The sequence below is a fragment of the Pocillopora verrucosa genome, chromosome 12 (genome assembly GCF_036669915.1).
Source record: "Pocillopora verrucosa isolate sample1 chromosome 12, ASM3666991v2, whole genome shotgun sequence".
Taxonomy (NCBI): Eukaryota; Metazoa; Cnidaria; class Anthozoa; order Scleractinia; family Pocilloporidae; genus Pocillopora; species Pocillopora verrucosa.
In genome coordinates this window covers 2,938,727-2,956,110 of record NC_089323.1, presented here as the reverse complement: position 1 = coordinate 2,956,110, position 17,384 = coordinate 2,938,727, and the positions used below count along the sequence as shown (strand labels likewise).

The following is a 17,384-nucleotide window of genomic DNA, read 5'->3' as shown; positions in this document are numbered from 1 at the left end:
CAATAATGACAGGAGATTAAGGTTAGAAGATAAAACAAACGATTATGTTGACAGAAATATCGGAGGTCAAGTATGTTCGTTACATGAGGTCACACAACTCGGGTATTGTGACCGTGAAATTTTGCATATTTGAGCGGTCGAACAAAAAAAATAATTTCTCGAAAACTAAAATATATTTTCACAAAAAAAACTACGCCATAATTATTAAGACATGTTGGCTACAATATATCAAAGTAGGAGTGAAATCAAATTTTGGGCGACTTGCCAGAATATTTCAAATTTGTGCGATGGATGCTGACATCCTCTCTTGAGTCTTTTAGAAACTTGAAAGAGTTTTTGGAATTTCATAAACATGTAAATCAAAATGCCGTGGAAGTATCATATCAGACGTGAAATTAATTCAAACTGTTTGCTGGCAATGAAAACTTTGTGTCAATAAAGTGGAGTTGATGTTTGAAAAATATAGGTTTTGACGCTTAACCAAGCTTACCGAATTTCTCGGTTTTCGCATTTTAATGAGATACAATATTTGAATATCGAGAGGGAAATATTTCAGTTTTAATCACAAAGCGCTGGGACTTGGCATCCAAATAGAAAGCAGATGTAGAGCGTGCATCTTTATTCTAATATAAAGTACACATGTATGAGTTTTCACAGTCTAAAGCTTATTTAGTCAACTTAATTTAGACAACTTAAAAAACACGCATGTTCTGGAAGTAAGAGTGAAGAAAGTAATTTTATTTCTGTCGATGAATAGGTAAGGGAACTTTGAAGAGTATTGTTCAGAGTGGCCACGTTTATTTCAAAACGGAAGTGGAACAATATTAAGTGTATTGTCCAGATTAAAAGGGAAGTTTCCCTTGCTTAGGTGTGATTGACCTGTGAACATTACGCCATATTACTCGAAAACAATAAACTCTTCATTGCCAAGGCATTTAGCATATCAAAGGTTTAAAATTTCCGTGTGGTATGAATAACAAGTCATAACACCTCAACCAGTCCCCAGAGAAATTCGAGTTGCAGTCCTGCAGTTCGTCCACTAATCAAAAAGATAATCAGTTTGTGCGTCTGCCATCATGACACTTCCCGCCCTAACTTGAATTTCAAGATAGGTAAGTGACAGTTTTTTTTCAACTATTACGAAATAAAACAACAACAGACAATATCGATGAAGGTCTAAGAAACTCTAAACTTTATTAGACTTAGCACAACACTCAATTTCTGATCGCTGCTGTCAGAAACAAGCTTTGACGTTTGGCATTTGAAGTTTGACTGTCATCATCTCACGTACAGAGAATGTAAAAGTTTTAATCCGCTTTTAGCATAAATGAAAATGCAATCTTTTATAGCCTTCAATTTCCCGTTATCATCAAATGCGCAATAATTTGTTTCTTCGTGCTTCTTGTTCATGCCATGCAAGTTCGTAATCCCATTCATTTAGAATATCTTGTAGGAATTTGCGACAGAAAATATTAAGTCTTTGGCAACTTGAAAGAGTTTTGAAATTTCATAAACATGTAAATCAAAATACCGTGAAAGTATCATATCAGACGTGAAATTAAATCAAAATGTTTGCTAGCAAAGAAAACTTTGTGTCAATGAAGCGGAGTTGAGGTTTGGAAAAAATAGGTTTTGACGCTATACCAAGCTTATTGAAGTGAATTTTCTGAAGGACTTTCAGTTCTAAGATGCACATTCATCCTATAGCGTCACAGTCTTCGATTTCTCGGCTTTTGCATTTTAATGAGATACAACATTTGAATCTCGAGAAGGAAATATTTTAGTTTTAATTACAAAGTGCTGGGACTTGGCATTCAAATACATACATACGTTCATATTAACTCCCAACTTGGGCTATTCGGTTGCAGTGTCTAACTACAACTTTTAAAATACATATAAGTTAAAAAGGAGAAGGAATAATGCTAGGTAAATAAGACATTTTATAACTAGAATCAATTACAAAAGACCTAGGAATATAGTTCAAAAATGAAGTTATACTCAACACAAATGTTCACCGCTTAATAGCTTCTGCGCTAAACGACGCCTGAAGATATATACACTGTCCGCAGCTTTCAAATCATTAGAAAAACAGTTCCAAAGTTTGCATCCACGACATGTGAATGAACGTGGACGACAACGAGGGATGTGTAAAAGATTGCATGATCGCGTAGTCCTAGTGTGGATATGAGAACGAGGTACAAATATATTGGCCAGATATTTTGGGACTAGATCATTAAGACACTTAAATACCATTACAGCATCGTTAAGAAGGAGTCTATCCTTAACAGTAAGCCAGTTAAGGGATCTTATGCCTTCTAAGAAGTGATCATATTTCCTAAGACCTAACACGATACGCACAGCAAAATTCTGTACTAATTGGAGTTTCTTTACATTGCCTTCAGAAGTGTTAGGCCATACAGTTGAGCAATAGAACAGTTTACTAAAAACAAAAGTGTTCATCAACAATATAAGAGACTTTCTGTCTAGAAGGACAAATAGACAAAAGAAAGCAGATTCAAAGCGTACATCTTTATCTTAATATAAAGTAGAAGTGAGTTTTCACTTTGTCTCACGATAGTTTAGTCAACTTAATTTAGACAACTCAAAAAACATGTCTGTTCTAGGTGTAAGATTGAAGAAAGTAATTGTCATTTCTATCAAGACTAAGTCAGGGAACTTTGAAGAGCATTGTGTAGGGTTGTCATGTTCATTTCAAAACGGAAGTTGAACGATACTAAGTGTATTGTCCAGATTAAAAGGGAAATTTCCCTTGCTAAGGTGCGTTTAACCCGTAAACATCACGCCACATTTCTGGAGAACAATGAACTGTTCATTGCAGAGGCATTTTGCATATTAAGGGTTTTAATTTTCCGAATAGTATGAATAACAAGTCATAACACCTCAACATTTCTCTGGATAAATTTTGAGTTGCAGTCTTGCATTTCGTCCAATAATCATTGAGGTAATCACTTTGTGCGTCTGCAATCATGATATTTCTCGCTCTTGTTAGACTTGGCACAACAATTTCTGATCACTGCTGTCACTAACAAGATTTGACGTTTGGCATTTGACGTTTGACAGTCATCACCTTAGGAACAGAGAATGTAAAAGTTTTTAAGTCGCTTTTAGCATAAATGAAATTGCAACCTTTTGTAGCCTTCAATTTCCTGTTATCATTAAATGCGCAATAATTTGTTTCTTCGCGCCTCTTATTCATGCCATGCAAGTTCGTAATCCCATTCATTTATAATATCTTTTAGGAAGATACAACTGAAATTATTATGTCTTTGGCAAGTTGAAAGAGTTTTGAAATTTCATAAACATGTAAAAATCAAAACACCGTGAAAGTATCATATCAGACGTGAAATTAATTCAAACCATTTGATGGCAAAGAAAACTCTGTATCATTAAAGGGGAGTTGAGGTTGGAAAAAAAACCAGGTTTTGACGCTAAACTAAGCTCAGTGAAGTGAATTATTTGAAGGACTTTAAGTTCTAAGATGCGCATTCATCTTCTGGCGTCACAGTCTTCGATTTCTCGGTTTCTGTATTTTAATGAGATGCAACATTTGAACCTCGAGAGGGAAATATTTTAGTTATAATTACAAAGTGCTGGGACTTGCATCCAAACAGAAGCAGATTTAAAGCGTACATCTTTATTCTAATATAAAGAAGGAGGTGAAGTTTCCCTTTGTCCTAAGTTAATTTAGTTTGCTTAATTTAGACAACTCAAAAAACACGCCTCTTCTTGGTGTAAGATTGAACATTGTAATTGTTATTTCTGTCAAGACTGAGTCAGGGAATTTTGAAGAGCATTGTTATGGGTCGCCATGCTGAGTGTATTGTCTAGATTAAAAGGGAAATTTCCCTTGCTAAGGTGTGTTAGATCTGTAAAACAACACGCCACATTTCTTGAGAACAATTAACTCTTCATTGCAGAGGCATTTTGCATATTGAGGGTTTAAATTTTCCGTGTGTCATCAATAACAATTCATAACACGTCAACCACTCTCCGAGTAAATTTCGTGTTGCAGTCTTGCAGTTCGTCCAATAATCATTACGATAATCAGTTTGTGCGTCTACCATCATTGTAATATTTCTCGCTGTTACTTAAATTTTAAGGAAGGTAAGTAACAGCTAGTTTTTTTTCAACTATTAACGAAATAAAACAACAATAGACAATATCGATGAAGGTCTAAGAAACTCTAAATATGTTAGACTTGGCACAACAATCAATTTCTGATCATTGCTGTCGCTCACAAGATTTGACGTTTGGCATTTGACGTTAGATAGTCATCATCTTAGCAACAGAGAATGTAAAAGTTTTAAGCCGCTTTTAGCATGAATGAAAATGCAATCTTTTGTAGCCTTCAATTTCCTGTTATCATCAAATACGCAATAATTTGTTTCTTCGTGCCTCTTGTTCATGCCATGCAAGTTTGATATTTCATAAACATTAAAATCAAAATACCGTGAAAGTATCACATCAGAGGTGAAATTCATTGAAGCTGTTTGCTGGGAAAGAAAACTCTGTATCAATAAAGTGCAGCTGGGATTTAAAAAACACTATATTTGACGCTATACCAAGCTTATTGGAGTGAATTATTTGAAGGAATTTAAGTTCTAAAATACATATTCCTTTTATGCCGTCACGGTCTACTCATGTGACTCTCGCAGTTTATTTTCGGTTCGTCCTGGTGGTTCAAATCGCCATGGCCTGATTTAACCAACAGCCTCATAAGCCCTACCATTATTTTCACCTAACAACGAGGCCTCAAAATCCAAATAATCAGACCACAATATCGAACTCCCCTCATTTAAACTACTATCCGCCATATTTACTTTGCTAAGTGTACACACATGTGACCTATCAGGTCAAATTCAAATTCGAAGCGTGTGTGGTGGATGACTTACGAAGCCGCATTTAGGACAGTTTTCTGAGCGAAAAAAGGCACTAAGAGGCGTTCGAAGTACTATTTCAATATGTTAACTGAGGCCTTTGGACAGTATCCCGAAAAAGTTACTTTTAGCCGTCAGTAACCGTTTAAAGAGGGTCAAGAGTAGGGTACAGTTTCAGGATGCCTATCATCTACACACAGTTATATTTAGTTACCGTATCATTTCTCACCTTAAAGAATAATAACCAATCCAGAATGCTATTAGTCACACATGGCCCCAGACAGAACTTTTCAGATTATATTTAATTGTCTGCTCCAGATCTGATGTAAGATTAAGGAAAGTAATTGTTATTTCTGTCAAGACTAAGTCTGCGAATTTTGAAGAGCATGCAGGCATGTTTTTTGAGTCGTCTGGTCTGTTTCTTTTTTTGGTTTGTTTTTTTGGTGCATCTTTTAATCAAGCATAAGTAAGCGTAAGGTGAGCGCTATGGACGAAATAGAAGTTATTCCTGCTCTATCGCGTGCTCTATCGCATGAAAAGCATCATTCAGAGTGGACATGTTCATTTCAAAACGGAAATTGAACAATGCTGAGGGTATTGTCCAGATTAAAAGGGAAATTTCCCTTGCTAAGGCGTGTTTGACTTGTAAATATCACGCCACATTTCTCGAGAACCATGGACTCTCGAGAGCGGCGTTTAAATCGAGTAAATACGGCAAACACACACACACATAACCCACAATTTCTCCAGTCGCTCTTATGAAGGTCTAACGCTCGAAGCGTCAGCTTTGAAACTATTGATGGTGGCCAATTTACGTTATCAACTCAGTTAATAAGACTAAAAGACCATATAAAAGCCAAATTGACCATATTAGATGTCCCATTATTTGACAGTGCTCATTCAGATAACATACCTGTGGGCAGAGTACATTTACAACAGGATAACACATTTTGTTGAGATGTGATCAGTCATATTGTGCATTTGGTTAAAGTTTGGAATAAAAAATTTCTTTAAGTCTAAGGTGCACTGCTAAGATGAAATATTTATACAGACAGCAATCTTTATGTACCAGTCCTTATTATTAGCCCAAGTTCCACCGGGGTAAAAAGAAAAAAAATAAGTCGTAGTGTAACATTTATATGTACAAATAAATTTGACAAAGACTATGAAAATAGTCTTAACAGATAGTTGTGTTGATTATAGGTTTCACTGTTTTTATTTAGTTTCTTGAGAGTTGCACTTAAGTTAATGAGACTCATTTTAGTCTTGTAATAGGCATCATGAAACTGTGCCCCACTCCTGATCCACTTTAGCGCAAGCAATTATTATTCTTTAAAATGAGAAGTGATCTGCTAACTAAAAAATACTAGAAGAAAAAAATCCAAACCTTGTGACCTCATCAGTTTTAACTAAAAATAACTGTGTTTTTCTAGCGAGCACGAGCCGAGCGTGGGTCGAACCAGAAACGCACAAAGCGTGGAGGGACTTGGCTATACAGCAGTGCTTACAGGGAGTTGAGGTAATGAAATGTTACTCATTACTAATGTTGTACAGACGCAAAATATGACTCCCAAGCAAAAAAAAAAAAAAAAAAAATTGGAGCGTGAAGAATAATAATTGCTTGTATCAAAGAGGATCAAGAGTGGGGTACAGTTCATGATGCCTATCATTTACACACAGTTATTTTTAGTTACCATGTCACTTCTCATTTTAACGAATAATAACCAATCCAGAATGCTAACAGTCACACATGGCCACGGACCTTTTAATATTATATTTAAACCAGGCTTTTAATCGTCTGCTCTAGATGTAAGATTGAGGAAAGTAACTGTTATTTCTATCAAGACTAAGTCGGGGAATTTTAAAGAGCAGGCGTGTTTGTGAGTCGTCTTGTCTGTTTTTTTTAAATATAATGCAAGGTGTATTGACGAAATAGAACAAAAACAGAATATGGATGAAGGTCTGAGAAACTCTTAACTTTGGTAGACTTGGCACGACACTCAATTTCTGATCACTGCTGTCAGTAACATGATTTGACGTTTGGCATTTGACGTTTTGTAGTCATCCTCTTACGTACAGGAAATGGAAAAGTTTTAATCCGCTTTCAGCATAATTGAATTTCTTTCCATCATAAAATGCGCAATAATTTGTTTCTTCGTGCCTCTTGTTCGTGCCAACAAGTTCGTAATCCCTCTCTTTTAGGATATCTTGTAGGAGGTTACAACAGAAAATATGAATTCTTTGGAAACTTGAAAGAGTTTTGAAGTTTCATAAACATGTAAATCAAAATACCGCGAAAGTATCATATTAAAGACGTGAAATTATCTCAAACTGTTTGCTGGCAAAGAAAACTCGGTATCAATAAAGTGGCGTTTAGGTTTGGAAAAAAAAAGGTTTTGATGCTATACCACGCTTATTGAAGCGAAGTTCTTGAAGTACTTTAAGTTCTAAGATGCACATTCATCCTATGGCTTCACAGTGTTCGATTTCTCGGTTGCCGCCTTTTAATGACACACAACATTGAACCTCGAGAGGGAACTATTTTTGATATAATTACAAAGTCCTGGGACTTGGCATCCACACAGAAAGCAGAGTCAAGGTGTACATCTTTATTCTAATATCAAGTAGGAGATGAGTTTTCACTTTGTCTCAGGTTAACTTAGTTTTGTAGCCATTTACCGCATCCATGCCGTCTAGCACAATTGATAAAGCCAGTGCGCATTTGCGATAAACGATTCATTTAACAGAGAATCACATGTCGAAAAAACTTTTTTCCTTTTCCCCCTCACATAAATCAATCACTTTTCAATTTCTCTTAGACGTATGTATGCTTCAACAAATTGAATCTCTTTCAGGGTTTTGGTCGACGATAGCTATCTCCTGAAATAAAGCCGAGTATGGCTCTACAGCCTTTTACGAACGAGCAGCTGAATTACTTTAAATTCGCCTCCATTGTACTCAATGAGTTCGCCATTGCTTTGCGGCAGACTTTCAAATCCATGTGGGACAACATATTTGGACATCGTCCCGGGTATCAACCGTGGGATAACTCCATGGTAGTAAGAAATTTGTTTCTCGCTGAAGAAGGTGGAAAAACGAAAGTTCCTACACACATCTCCTATGAAGAATGGGACTGTACCGCCCTATTCCAAGCCACCATCTATGCAAGGTGCTTCGCCACGCCAGATAGCAAAGGTCATTACAAGACACTTGGTGAACTGTACGTAAAGCACCATAAAGTACCTCCTGGAAAGTTCCATCCATCTGTTTTGAGTCCAAGCGGAAATACAGCCGAAACTTTCGCTCTCGCGATTGATCAACTTCGACTTTTACGAAACTCGCTTTGTCACTCGGACAGGTCAGAGATTGATAAACCAACCTTTGACCAATACGTGCAGCTCGCTAAAGAAGCATTCAAAGCTCTTGGAATCATGACAGATCCCGTTGATGCCATCGGTGGATTGACAGAGTCTGACTTTCCCACTAAAGAAGTTCGCAAATTGGAGGAAAGTGTTAAAAAGGAGACCAGATTATATATCGAGTGTCTCGAAGAAGTGAAATCAGATTTCGACAAATTAGTAGCACAAGGGAATGCTATAGAGGAAAAAGTTGATGACCTCGCTTTGAAACTTAAGATGCATCAAGATCAAACAGGTATAAACCAATAAAAAGCTCTACAGAATTTTTAGATTAACAAAAATTTTAAGATGCAATGTGGTAGAGTCTTACAAGCTCTTCTTTGGCATGGAAGAGAAAAGAGACAACAGCGTTTTTACTCTGTACTTTAGTAATAGTAGTTCAGTGAGCAACTTCCAGTTTTTTGCAAGAATGCTTTGCACATGTCTTGAAAATCCTTTTTTCTCCCCTCAGTTGAATTTCGTCTATAACCAGAGTACCACCTTGAACAATCTGTTGTCTTTTATTTCAAAACAATTTGTGCAAGAAGTAAACCACACTCACTATATTTACCGGCATCGTGACTCTCGTGGGATGTTGTTAAGATTACATCCTCACGGAAAGAGCAAGAAGCTTATGATCAAAGTTGTATTCATAAAACTTAATTTTCCAGATTTTTAATGGTACAATAAAATATACCCTTTTTACGATCATTATTTTCATCTGCATTTCAACTACCAATATTTAGCTCTTTTATGATTGCATCGATTTGTTCCTTTTAAGATTCAAAGCCATTCCTTCCACCATCAAATCTTCCTTCGAGGGTTCCACACTTCACTGGCCGTCAGAGCGAGTGTGAAGACATCAGCAGTCACTTAACTTCCAAAAGTTCCCGGATCGTGTCGATATGGGGCTCGCCTGGTTTTGGTAAAACTTCTGTGGCAACTGAAGTCGGACATCACCTCCAAACTGGAGGAATTCCCGTATACTTCTTCTCCATGCGAGGTCTTCTTTCAAAAGCCGATCTGACCACGCAGCTTCTGAGCTTCTTCAGAAGACACTCTACAAAAGATCAAATGCCTCATGGGATGTCCATAGAAGACGAACTTTCCCGCTTTTTAAGCAACATTTCAGATCAATTTGTGATAATTCTTGACAATGCAGATGAATTACTCGAAAGTGGAGCACCCAATGTGAAGGAGGATTTTATAAACCTTCTGGAAGTCATTCTTAATCAATTAAAAAATTTAACATTTCTTCTTACCACAAGGGAATCTCTTGAGTTTATGAATGTGCATTTTGAAGGCCATCAAGCAGTAAGAATAGGGCCATTACACGAGTCCTTCTCTCAAACCTTAGTCGGCGGATTACTTCCAAAAGCAACAGCGTCTGACTGCTCGAAAATTGCAAAAATCTGTGGTTTCGTACCTTTGGCCATGAAACTATTGTGTTCCTCTATTGCTGAAGATAATGCGCAGCCGAGTCGATTTTTAGACAGATTTAAGGAATCTATAGAAAGTAACCTTTTCGAGCTGTTGGACAATCCAGATTATCCAAGCAATCTGCGATTGAGGCTCCTATTTAAATCCTCTTTTCAGAGACTCTCTTTATCAGAGAAAGAAGCATTGGTATCACTTAGTGTTCTTTCTGGAGATTTTAACCACTCAGTTGCTGCAGCTGTCATGGGTGTAAAACCAACTCTGGAGGCCAAGAAAGTCTTGCATAGACTTCGGAGAAAATCTTTTCTTGACTCTAGCTCCAAGGCTGAGTCATTTTCGATGCATAAGTTGGTTCTTTATTTTGCAAGAGAAAAAGGTGAATATGAAATGAAAGAAGCAATTCTAAACTCCAAGGCACGTTTGTCTGCATTTTACGTCTCTCTTTTCGAGCAGCTAAATCAACAGTTTTTGACGGGACAATCCATGCAAGCATTTATTGATTTCTATGAAGAGAAGCAGAATATTGTTCAAAGTCTTATGGAGAGCTGTTCCGATCCTAAGACATGTGACGTTGCATTTGGTGTCCTGACAAAAGCAGAAATCTTTCTAGACTCCCTTTTTTGGTGCGAGGGAAAAATCATCGACAAAATTTACGACCACGCAACCAAAGAAGCTCAGAAGTTTAAAAAGGGCGCGTTCTACAGTCAGTTGCTGGTGTCCTTAGCATTCACCGAAGTGACTTGGGGGATAAATGGAAGATCCATGACGCTGCTCTCAAAAGCCGAAGGCCCTTCTTTGTCGGTAGATGATAAAATAAAAATCCTGTGTTATAGAGGCATCTGTCAACTGGTTTCAGGCAAAGCAGACGACGGAGCTCAGAACTTGCAAGAAGCTCTTTGCTTGATGAGTGACAGCCCGGAACAGCGAATTCTCAGCCTAACTGCACTGCAAATTCTTGTTACTTACTTTCTTTTCAATAAAAAGAAAGCAACTTCACTAGAGTTTTATACCAAAGCTTTACATGAATGCAGAGCATTAGGAGACACAGGCCTTCTTGTTATTCCTCCGGTGAATAACAAAGATTTGACAATGATCGAAGCAGATATGCCGGAACCAGATGTTATAACCACTCAACCACTTAGATTAGAAACTATTTGCGTTGTTAGCAAAGCAACAGAAATGTTCTCTGATTACGAAACAAAGAAAGCAATAAGCAAATCTGTGCTAAGGATGTCAAATCAAACAAAAACACAGATCCTCCCACATTCCATTGGTTCATGGACCTTCCAGCGCAACATCAATTTGACACTTAAAGATGTACTGAATAATCCCGAGGAGGCATCAAAGTTGTGCGACACGCGGATCAGTTATCATAAAAAGACCTTAAAACAAAGTGGAAAAGTTAACGCAGGAGATAAAGTTAGACCCAACAAAAATCTTAATTTAAATTTGCATCAAGAAGAATTATATAAAAGCTATATGGACCAAGGCGACACTCTTCTTCAGGTGCAAAACTATCCCAGAGCCATTCAGTCCTTTGAATATGCCCTAAACATCGCAAGAGGACTCTTCAAGGAAGAACACCCACACACAGCCCAAAATTACTTTTCTATCGGAGTAACAGAATATGCTTTAGGCAATTTCTCGTCAGCACTTCAGTCCCATCAGCGTGCTCTTGACATAAGAGTTAAACTCTTCGGGGAAGAACACCCAGACACAGCCAAAAGTTACTTTTCTATCGGAGTAACACAACACGTTTTAGGAAATTTCTCGTCAGCACTTCAGTCCAATCAGCGTGCTCTTGACATAAGAGTTAAACTCTTCGGGGAACAACACCGAGACACAGCCGAAAGTTACTTTTGTATCGGAATAACACAACATGCTTTAGGAAATTTCTCCTCAGCACTTCAGTCCAAACAGCGTGCTCTTGACATAATAGTTAAACTCTTCGGGGAAGAACACCCAGACACAGCCAAACGTCACTTTTATCTCGGAGTAACACAACATGCTTTAGGCAATTTCTCGTCAGCACTTCAGTCCCATCAGCGTGCTCTTGACATAAGAGTTAAACTCTTCGGGGAACAACACCCAGACACAGCCAAAAGTTACTTTAATCTCGGAGTAACACAACATGCTTTAGGAAATTTCTTGTCAGCACTTCAGTCCAAACAGCGTGCTCTTGACATAACAGTTAAACTCTTCGGGGAAGAACACCCAGACACAGGCGAAAGTTACTTTAATCTCGGAGTAACACAACATGCTTTAGGAAATTTCTCGTCAGCACTTCAGTCCCATCAGCGTGCTCTTGACATAAGAGTTAAACTCTTTGGGGAACAACACCGAGACACAGCCAAAAGTTACTTTAATCTCGGAGTAACACAACATGCTTTAGGCAATTTCTCGTCAGCACTTCAGTCCCATCAGCGTGCTCTTGACATAAGAGTTAAACTCTTCGGGGAAGAACACCGAGACACGGCCAAAAGTTACTTTTCTATCGGAGTAGCACAACACGCTTTAGGAAATTTCTCGTCAGCACTTCAGTCCCATCAGCGTGCTCTTGACATAAGAGTTAAACTCTTCGGGGAAGAACACCCAGACACAGCCGAAAGTTACTTTTGTATCGGAGTAACACAACATGCTTTAGGCAATTTCTCGTCAGCACTTCAGTCCAAACAGCGTGCTCTTGACATAAGAGTTAAACTCTTCGGGGAACAACACCGAGACACAGCCGAAAGTTACTTTTCTATCGGAGTAACACAACATGCTTTAGGAAATTTCTCCTCAGCACTTCAGTCGCATCAGTGTGCTCTTGACATAAGAGTTAAACTCTTCGGGGAACAACACCGAGACACAGCCAAAATTTACTTTTCTATCGGAGTAACACAACATGCTTTAGGAAATTTCTCGTCAGCACTTCAGTCCCATCAGCGTGCTCTTGACATAAGAGTTAAACTATTCGGGGAAGAACACCGAGACACAGCCAAAAGTTACTTTAATCTCGGAGTAACAGAACATGCTTTAGGAAATTTCTTGTCGGCACTTCAGTCCAAACAGCGTGCTCTTGACATAATAGTTAAACTCTTCGGGGAAGAACACCGAGACACAGCCGAAAGTTACTTTTCTATCGGAGTAACACAACACGCTTTAGGAAATTTCTCGTCAACACTTCAGTCCGATCAGCGTGCTCTTGACATAAGAGTTAAACTCTTCGGGGAAGAACACCCAGACACAGCCGAAAGTTACTTTTGTATCGGAATAACACAACATGCTTTAGGAAATTTCTCGTCAGCACTTCAGTCCAAACAGCGTGCTCTTGACATAAGAGTTAAACTCTTCGGGGAAGAACACCCAGACACAGCCGAAAGTCACTTTCATCTCGGAGTAACACAACATGCTTTAGGCAATTTCTCGTCAGCAGTTCAGTCCCATCAGCGTGCTCTTGATATAAGAGTTAAACTCTTCGGGGAACAACACCGAGACACAGCCGAAAGTTACTTTTCTATCGGAGTAACACAACATGCTTTAGGAAATTTCTCCTCAGCACTTCAGTCGCATCAGTGTGCTCTTGACATAAGAGTTAAACTCTTCGGGGAACAACACCGAGACACAGCCAAAATTTACTTTTCTATCGGAGTAACACAACATGCTTTAGGAAATTTCTCGTCAGCACTTCAGTCCCATCAGCGTGCTCTTGACATAAGAGTTAAACTATTCGGGGAAGAACACCGAGACACAGCCAAAAGTTACTTTAATCTCGGAGTAACAGAACATGCTTTAGGAAATTTCTTGTCAGCACTTCAGTCCAAACAGCGTGCTCTTGACATAATAGTTAAACTCTTCGGGGAAGAACACCGAGACACAGCCGAAAGTTACTTTTCTATCGGAGTAACACAACACGCTTTAGGAAATTTCTCGTCAACACTTCAGTCCGATCAGCGTGCTCTTGACATAAGAGTTAAACTCTTCGGGGAAGAACACCCAGACACAGCCGAAAGTTACTTTTGTATCGGAATAACACAACATGCTTTAGGAAATTTCTCGTCAGCACTTCAGTCCAAACAGCGTGCTCTTGACATAAGAGTTAAACTCTTCGGGGAAGAACACCCAGACACAGCCGAAAGTCACTTTCATCTCGGAGTAACACAACATGCTTTAGGCAATTTCTCGTCAGCAGTTCAGTCCCATCAGCGTGCTCTTGATATAAGAGTTAAACTCTTCGGGGAAGAACACCGAGACACAGCCAAAAGTTACTTTTCTATCGGAGTAACACAACACGCTTTAGGAAATTTCTCGTCAGCACTTCAGTCCTATCAGCGTGCTCTTGACATAAGAGTTAAACTCTTCGGGGAAGAACACCGAGACACAGCCGAAAGTTACTTTTCTATCGGAGTAACAGCACACGCTTTAGGAAATTTCTCGTCAGCACTTCAGTCCTATCAGCGTGCTCTTGACATAAGAGTTAAACTATTCGGGGAAGAACACCGAGACACAGCCAAAAGTTACTTTAATCTCGGAGTAACAGAACATGCTTTAGGAAATTTCTTGTCGGCACTTCAGTCCAAACAGCGTGCTCTTGACATAATAGTTAAACTCTTCGGGGAAGAACACCGAGACACAGCCGAAAGTTACTTTTCTATCGGAGTAACACAACACGCTTTAGGAAATTTCTCGTCAACACTTCAGTCCGATCAGCGTGCTCTTGACATAAGAGTTAAACTCTTCGGGGAAGAACACCCAGACACAGCCGAAAGTTACTTTTGTATCGGAATAACACAACATGCTTTAGGAAATTTCTCCTCAGCACTTCAGTCCAAACAGCGTGCTCTTGACATAAGAGTTAAACTCTTCGGGGAAGAACACCCAGACACAGCCGAAAGTCACTTTCATCTCGGAGTAACACAACATGCTTTAGGCAATTTCTCGTCAGCAGTTCAGTCCCATCAGCGTGCTCTTGATATAAGAGTTAAACTCTTCGGGGAACAACACCGAGACACAGCCGAAAGTTACTTTTCTATCGGAGTAACACAACATGCTTTAGGAAATTTCTCCTCAGCACTTCAGTCGCATCAGTGTGCTCTTGACATAAGAGTTAAACTCTTCGGGGAACAACACCGAGACACAGCCAAAATTTACTTTTCTATCGGAGTAACACAACATGCTTTAGGAAATTTCTCGTCAGCACTTCAGTCCCATCAGCGTGCTCTTGACATAAGAGTTAAACTATTCGGGGAAGAACACCGAGACACAGCCAAAAGTTACTTTAATCTCGGAGTAACAGAACATGCTTTAGGAAATTTCTTGTCAGCACTTCAGTCCAAACAGCGTGCTCTTGACATAATAGTTAAACTCTTCGGGGAAGAACACCGAGACACAGCCGAAAGTTACTTTTCTATCGGAGTAACACAACACGCTTTAGGAAATTTCTCGTCAACACTTCAGTCCGATCAGCGTGCTCTTGACATAAGAGTTAAACTCTTCGGGGAAGAACACCCAGACACAGCCGAAAGTTACTTTTGTATCGGAATAACACAACATGCTTTAGGAAATTTCTCGTCAGCACTTCAGTCCAAACAGCGTGCTCTTGACATAAGAGTTAAACTCTTCGGGGAAGAACACCCAGACACAGCCGAAAGTCACTTTCATCTCGGAGTAACACAACATGCTTTAGGCAATTTCTCGTCAGCAGTTCAGTCCCATCAGCGTGCTCTTGATATAAGAGTTAAACTCTTCGGGGAAGAACACCGAGACACAGCCAAAAGTTACTTTTCTATCGGATTAACACAACACGCTTTAGGAAATTTCTCGTCAGCACTTCAGTCCTATCAGCGTGCTCTTGACATAAGAGTTAAACTCTTCGGGGAAGAACACCGAGACACAGCCGAAAGTTACTTTTCTATCGGAGTAACAGCACACGCTTTAGGAAATTTCTCGTCAGCACTTCAGTCCTATCAGCGTGCTCTTGACATAAGAGTTAAACTCTTCGGGGAAGAACACCGAGACACAGCCAAAAGTTACTTTAATCTCGGAGTAACACAACATGCTTTAAGAAATTTCTCCTCAGCACTTCAGTCGCATCAGCGTGCTCTTGACATAAGAGTTAAACTCTCCGGGGAACAACACCGACACACAGCCAAAAGTTACTTTAATCTCGGAGTAACACAACATGCTTTAAGAAATTTCTCCTCAGCACTTCAGTCGCATCAGCGTGCTCTTGACATAAGAGTTAAACTCTTCGGGGAACAACACCGACACACAGCCAAAAGTTACTCTAATCTCGGAGTAACACAACATGCTTTAGGAAATTTTTCGTCAGCACTTCAGTCCCATCAGCGTGCTCTTGACATAAGAGTTAAACTCTTCGGGGAAGCACGCCGAGGCACAGCCCAAAGTTACTTTAATCTCGGAGTAACACAACATGATTTAGGAAATTTCTTGTCAGCACTTCAGTCCCATCAGCGTGCTCTTGACACAAGAGTTAAACTCTACAGGGAAGAACACCGACACACAGGCGAAAGTTACTTTTGTATCGGAGTAACACAACATGCTTTAGGCAATTTCTTGTCAGCACTTCAGTCCCATCAGCGTGCTCTTGACATAAGAGTTAAACTCTACGGGGAAGAACACCGACACACAGGCGAAAGTTACTTTTCTATCGGAGTAACACAACATGCTTTAGGCAATTTCTCGTCAGCACTTCAGTCCCATCAGCGAGCTCTTGACATAAGAGTTAAACTCTTCGGGGAAGAACACCGAGACACAGCCAAAAGTTACTTTAATCTCGGAGTAACACAACATGCTTTAGGCAATTTCTCGTCAGCACTTCAGTCGCATCAGCGTGCTCTTGACATAAGAGTTAAACTCTTCGGGGAAGAACACCCAGACACAGCCAAAAGTTACTTTAATCTCGGAGTAACACAAGATGCTTTGGGCAATTTTCCGTCAGCACTTTAGTTCAAACAGCGTGTTCTTGATATAAGAGTTAAACTCTTCGGGGAAGAACACCCAGACACAGCCCAAAGTTACTTTTATCTCGCAGTAACACAACATGCTTTAGGCAATTTCTCGTCAGCACTTCAGTCCGGTCAGCGTGCTCTTGACATAAGAGTTAAACTCTTCAAGGAAGAACACCCAGACACAGCCAAAAGTTACTTTTTTAGGAGTTTGCTAGGATTATAGTGAAACTAGCACTCCAACGATTTTCTTTCCCAAAGGACACCCGCGAAGGTGGGAAGTAACCTTAACAACTCAGTTGATAAAACCAAATTATCTTGCTCTACTCTCCCACTGACGCAGCACCACAGTTTCTTTAGAAACTCACTCCCTTTAATAATAAAACCCAGTTGAAGGACTCCTTCCCCTTTAAGCTGTGTAGAAGAGTAAACCCCGGTCACTCTGGGAAGAAAAGGGACTCGGATTTGCAGAAAATTAAACGATTTTGGGAAAACTTGAAGGAACCATTTAGTCTTGTTTTTTTTCTTTAACTAAAATAAAAGATTTTTAACTTCACCTCAATGTTTCTTTTCAGAAACTTCATTAAAAAACACTTCTTGTCTTAATCTGAGTTTACTCGAGATAAAAATGTCATTTTTGACGTTTAAGTGACATGGGAACGAATTAGTTGAAGAGGTTCGCGTGGCATCATGGAAGTTTC

The 17,384-nt window shown here is 39.3% G+C and overlaps 2 protein-coding genes across 2 annotated transcripts in view; both read left to right on the top strand.

The window, feature by feature from the left end:
* Positions 1 to 17,384, top strand: part of LOC131787460 (DNA-directed RNA polymerases I, II, and III subunit RPABC2-like) — a 135,802-nt gene that overhangs the window by 42,869 nt on the left and 75,549 nt on the right. The window lies entirely within an intron of this gene.
* LOC131790874 (uncharacterized) lies at positions 7,772 to 17,239 on the top strand. The gene is made up of 3 exons (XM_066159846.1): positions 7,772 to 8,552; positions 9,078 to 11,278; positions 11,906 to 17,239. The coding sequence occupies exons 1-3, from the start codon at positions 7,796 to 7,798 to the stop codon at positions 16,682 to 16,684; spliced, it is 7,737 nt and encodes a 2,578-aa protein (XP_066015943.1). The 5' UTR covers positions 7,772 to 7,795; the 3' UTR covers positions 16,685 to 17,239.

Bases quoted from the DNA above. Each gene is read 5' to 3' on its own strand.
- LOC131790874 (XM_066159846.1), top strand. From the start codon at position 7,796: ATGGCTCTACAGCCTTTTACGAACGAGCAGCTGAATTACTTTAAATTC. The intron at 8,553-9,077 runs GTATAAACCAAT...GTTCCTTTTAAG, and splicing joins GATGCATCAAGATCAAACAG to ATTCAAAGCCATTCCTTCCA. The intron at 11,279-11,905 runs GCCCTAAACATC...CAGTCCAAACAG, and splicing joins CCATTCAGTCCTTTGAATAT to CGTGCTCTTGACATAACAGT.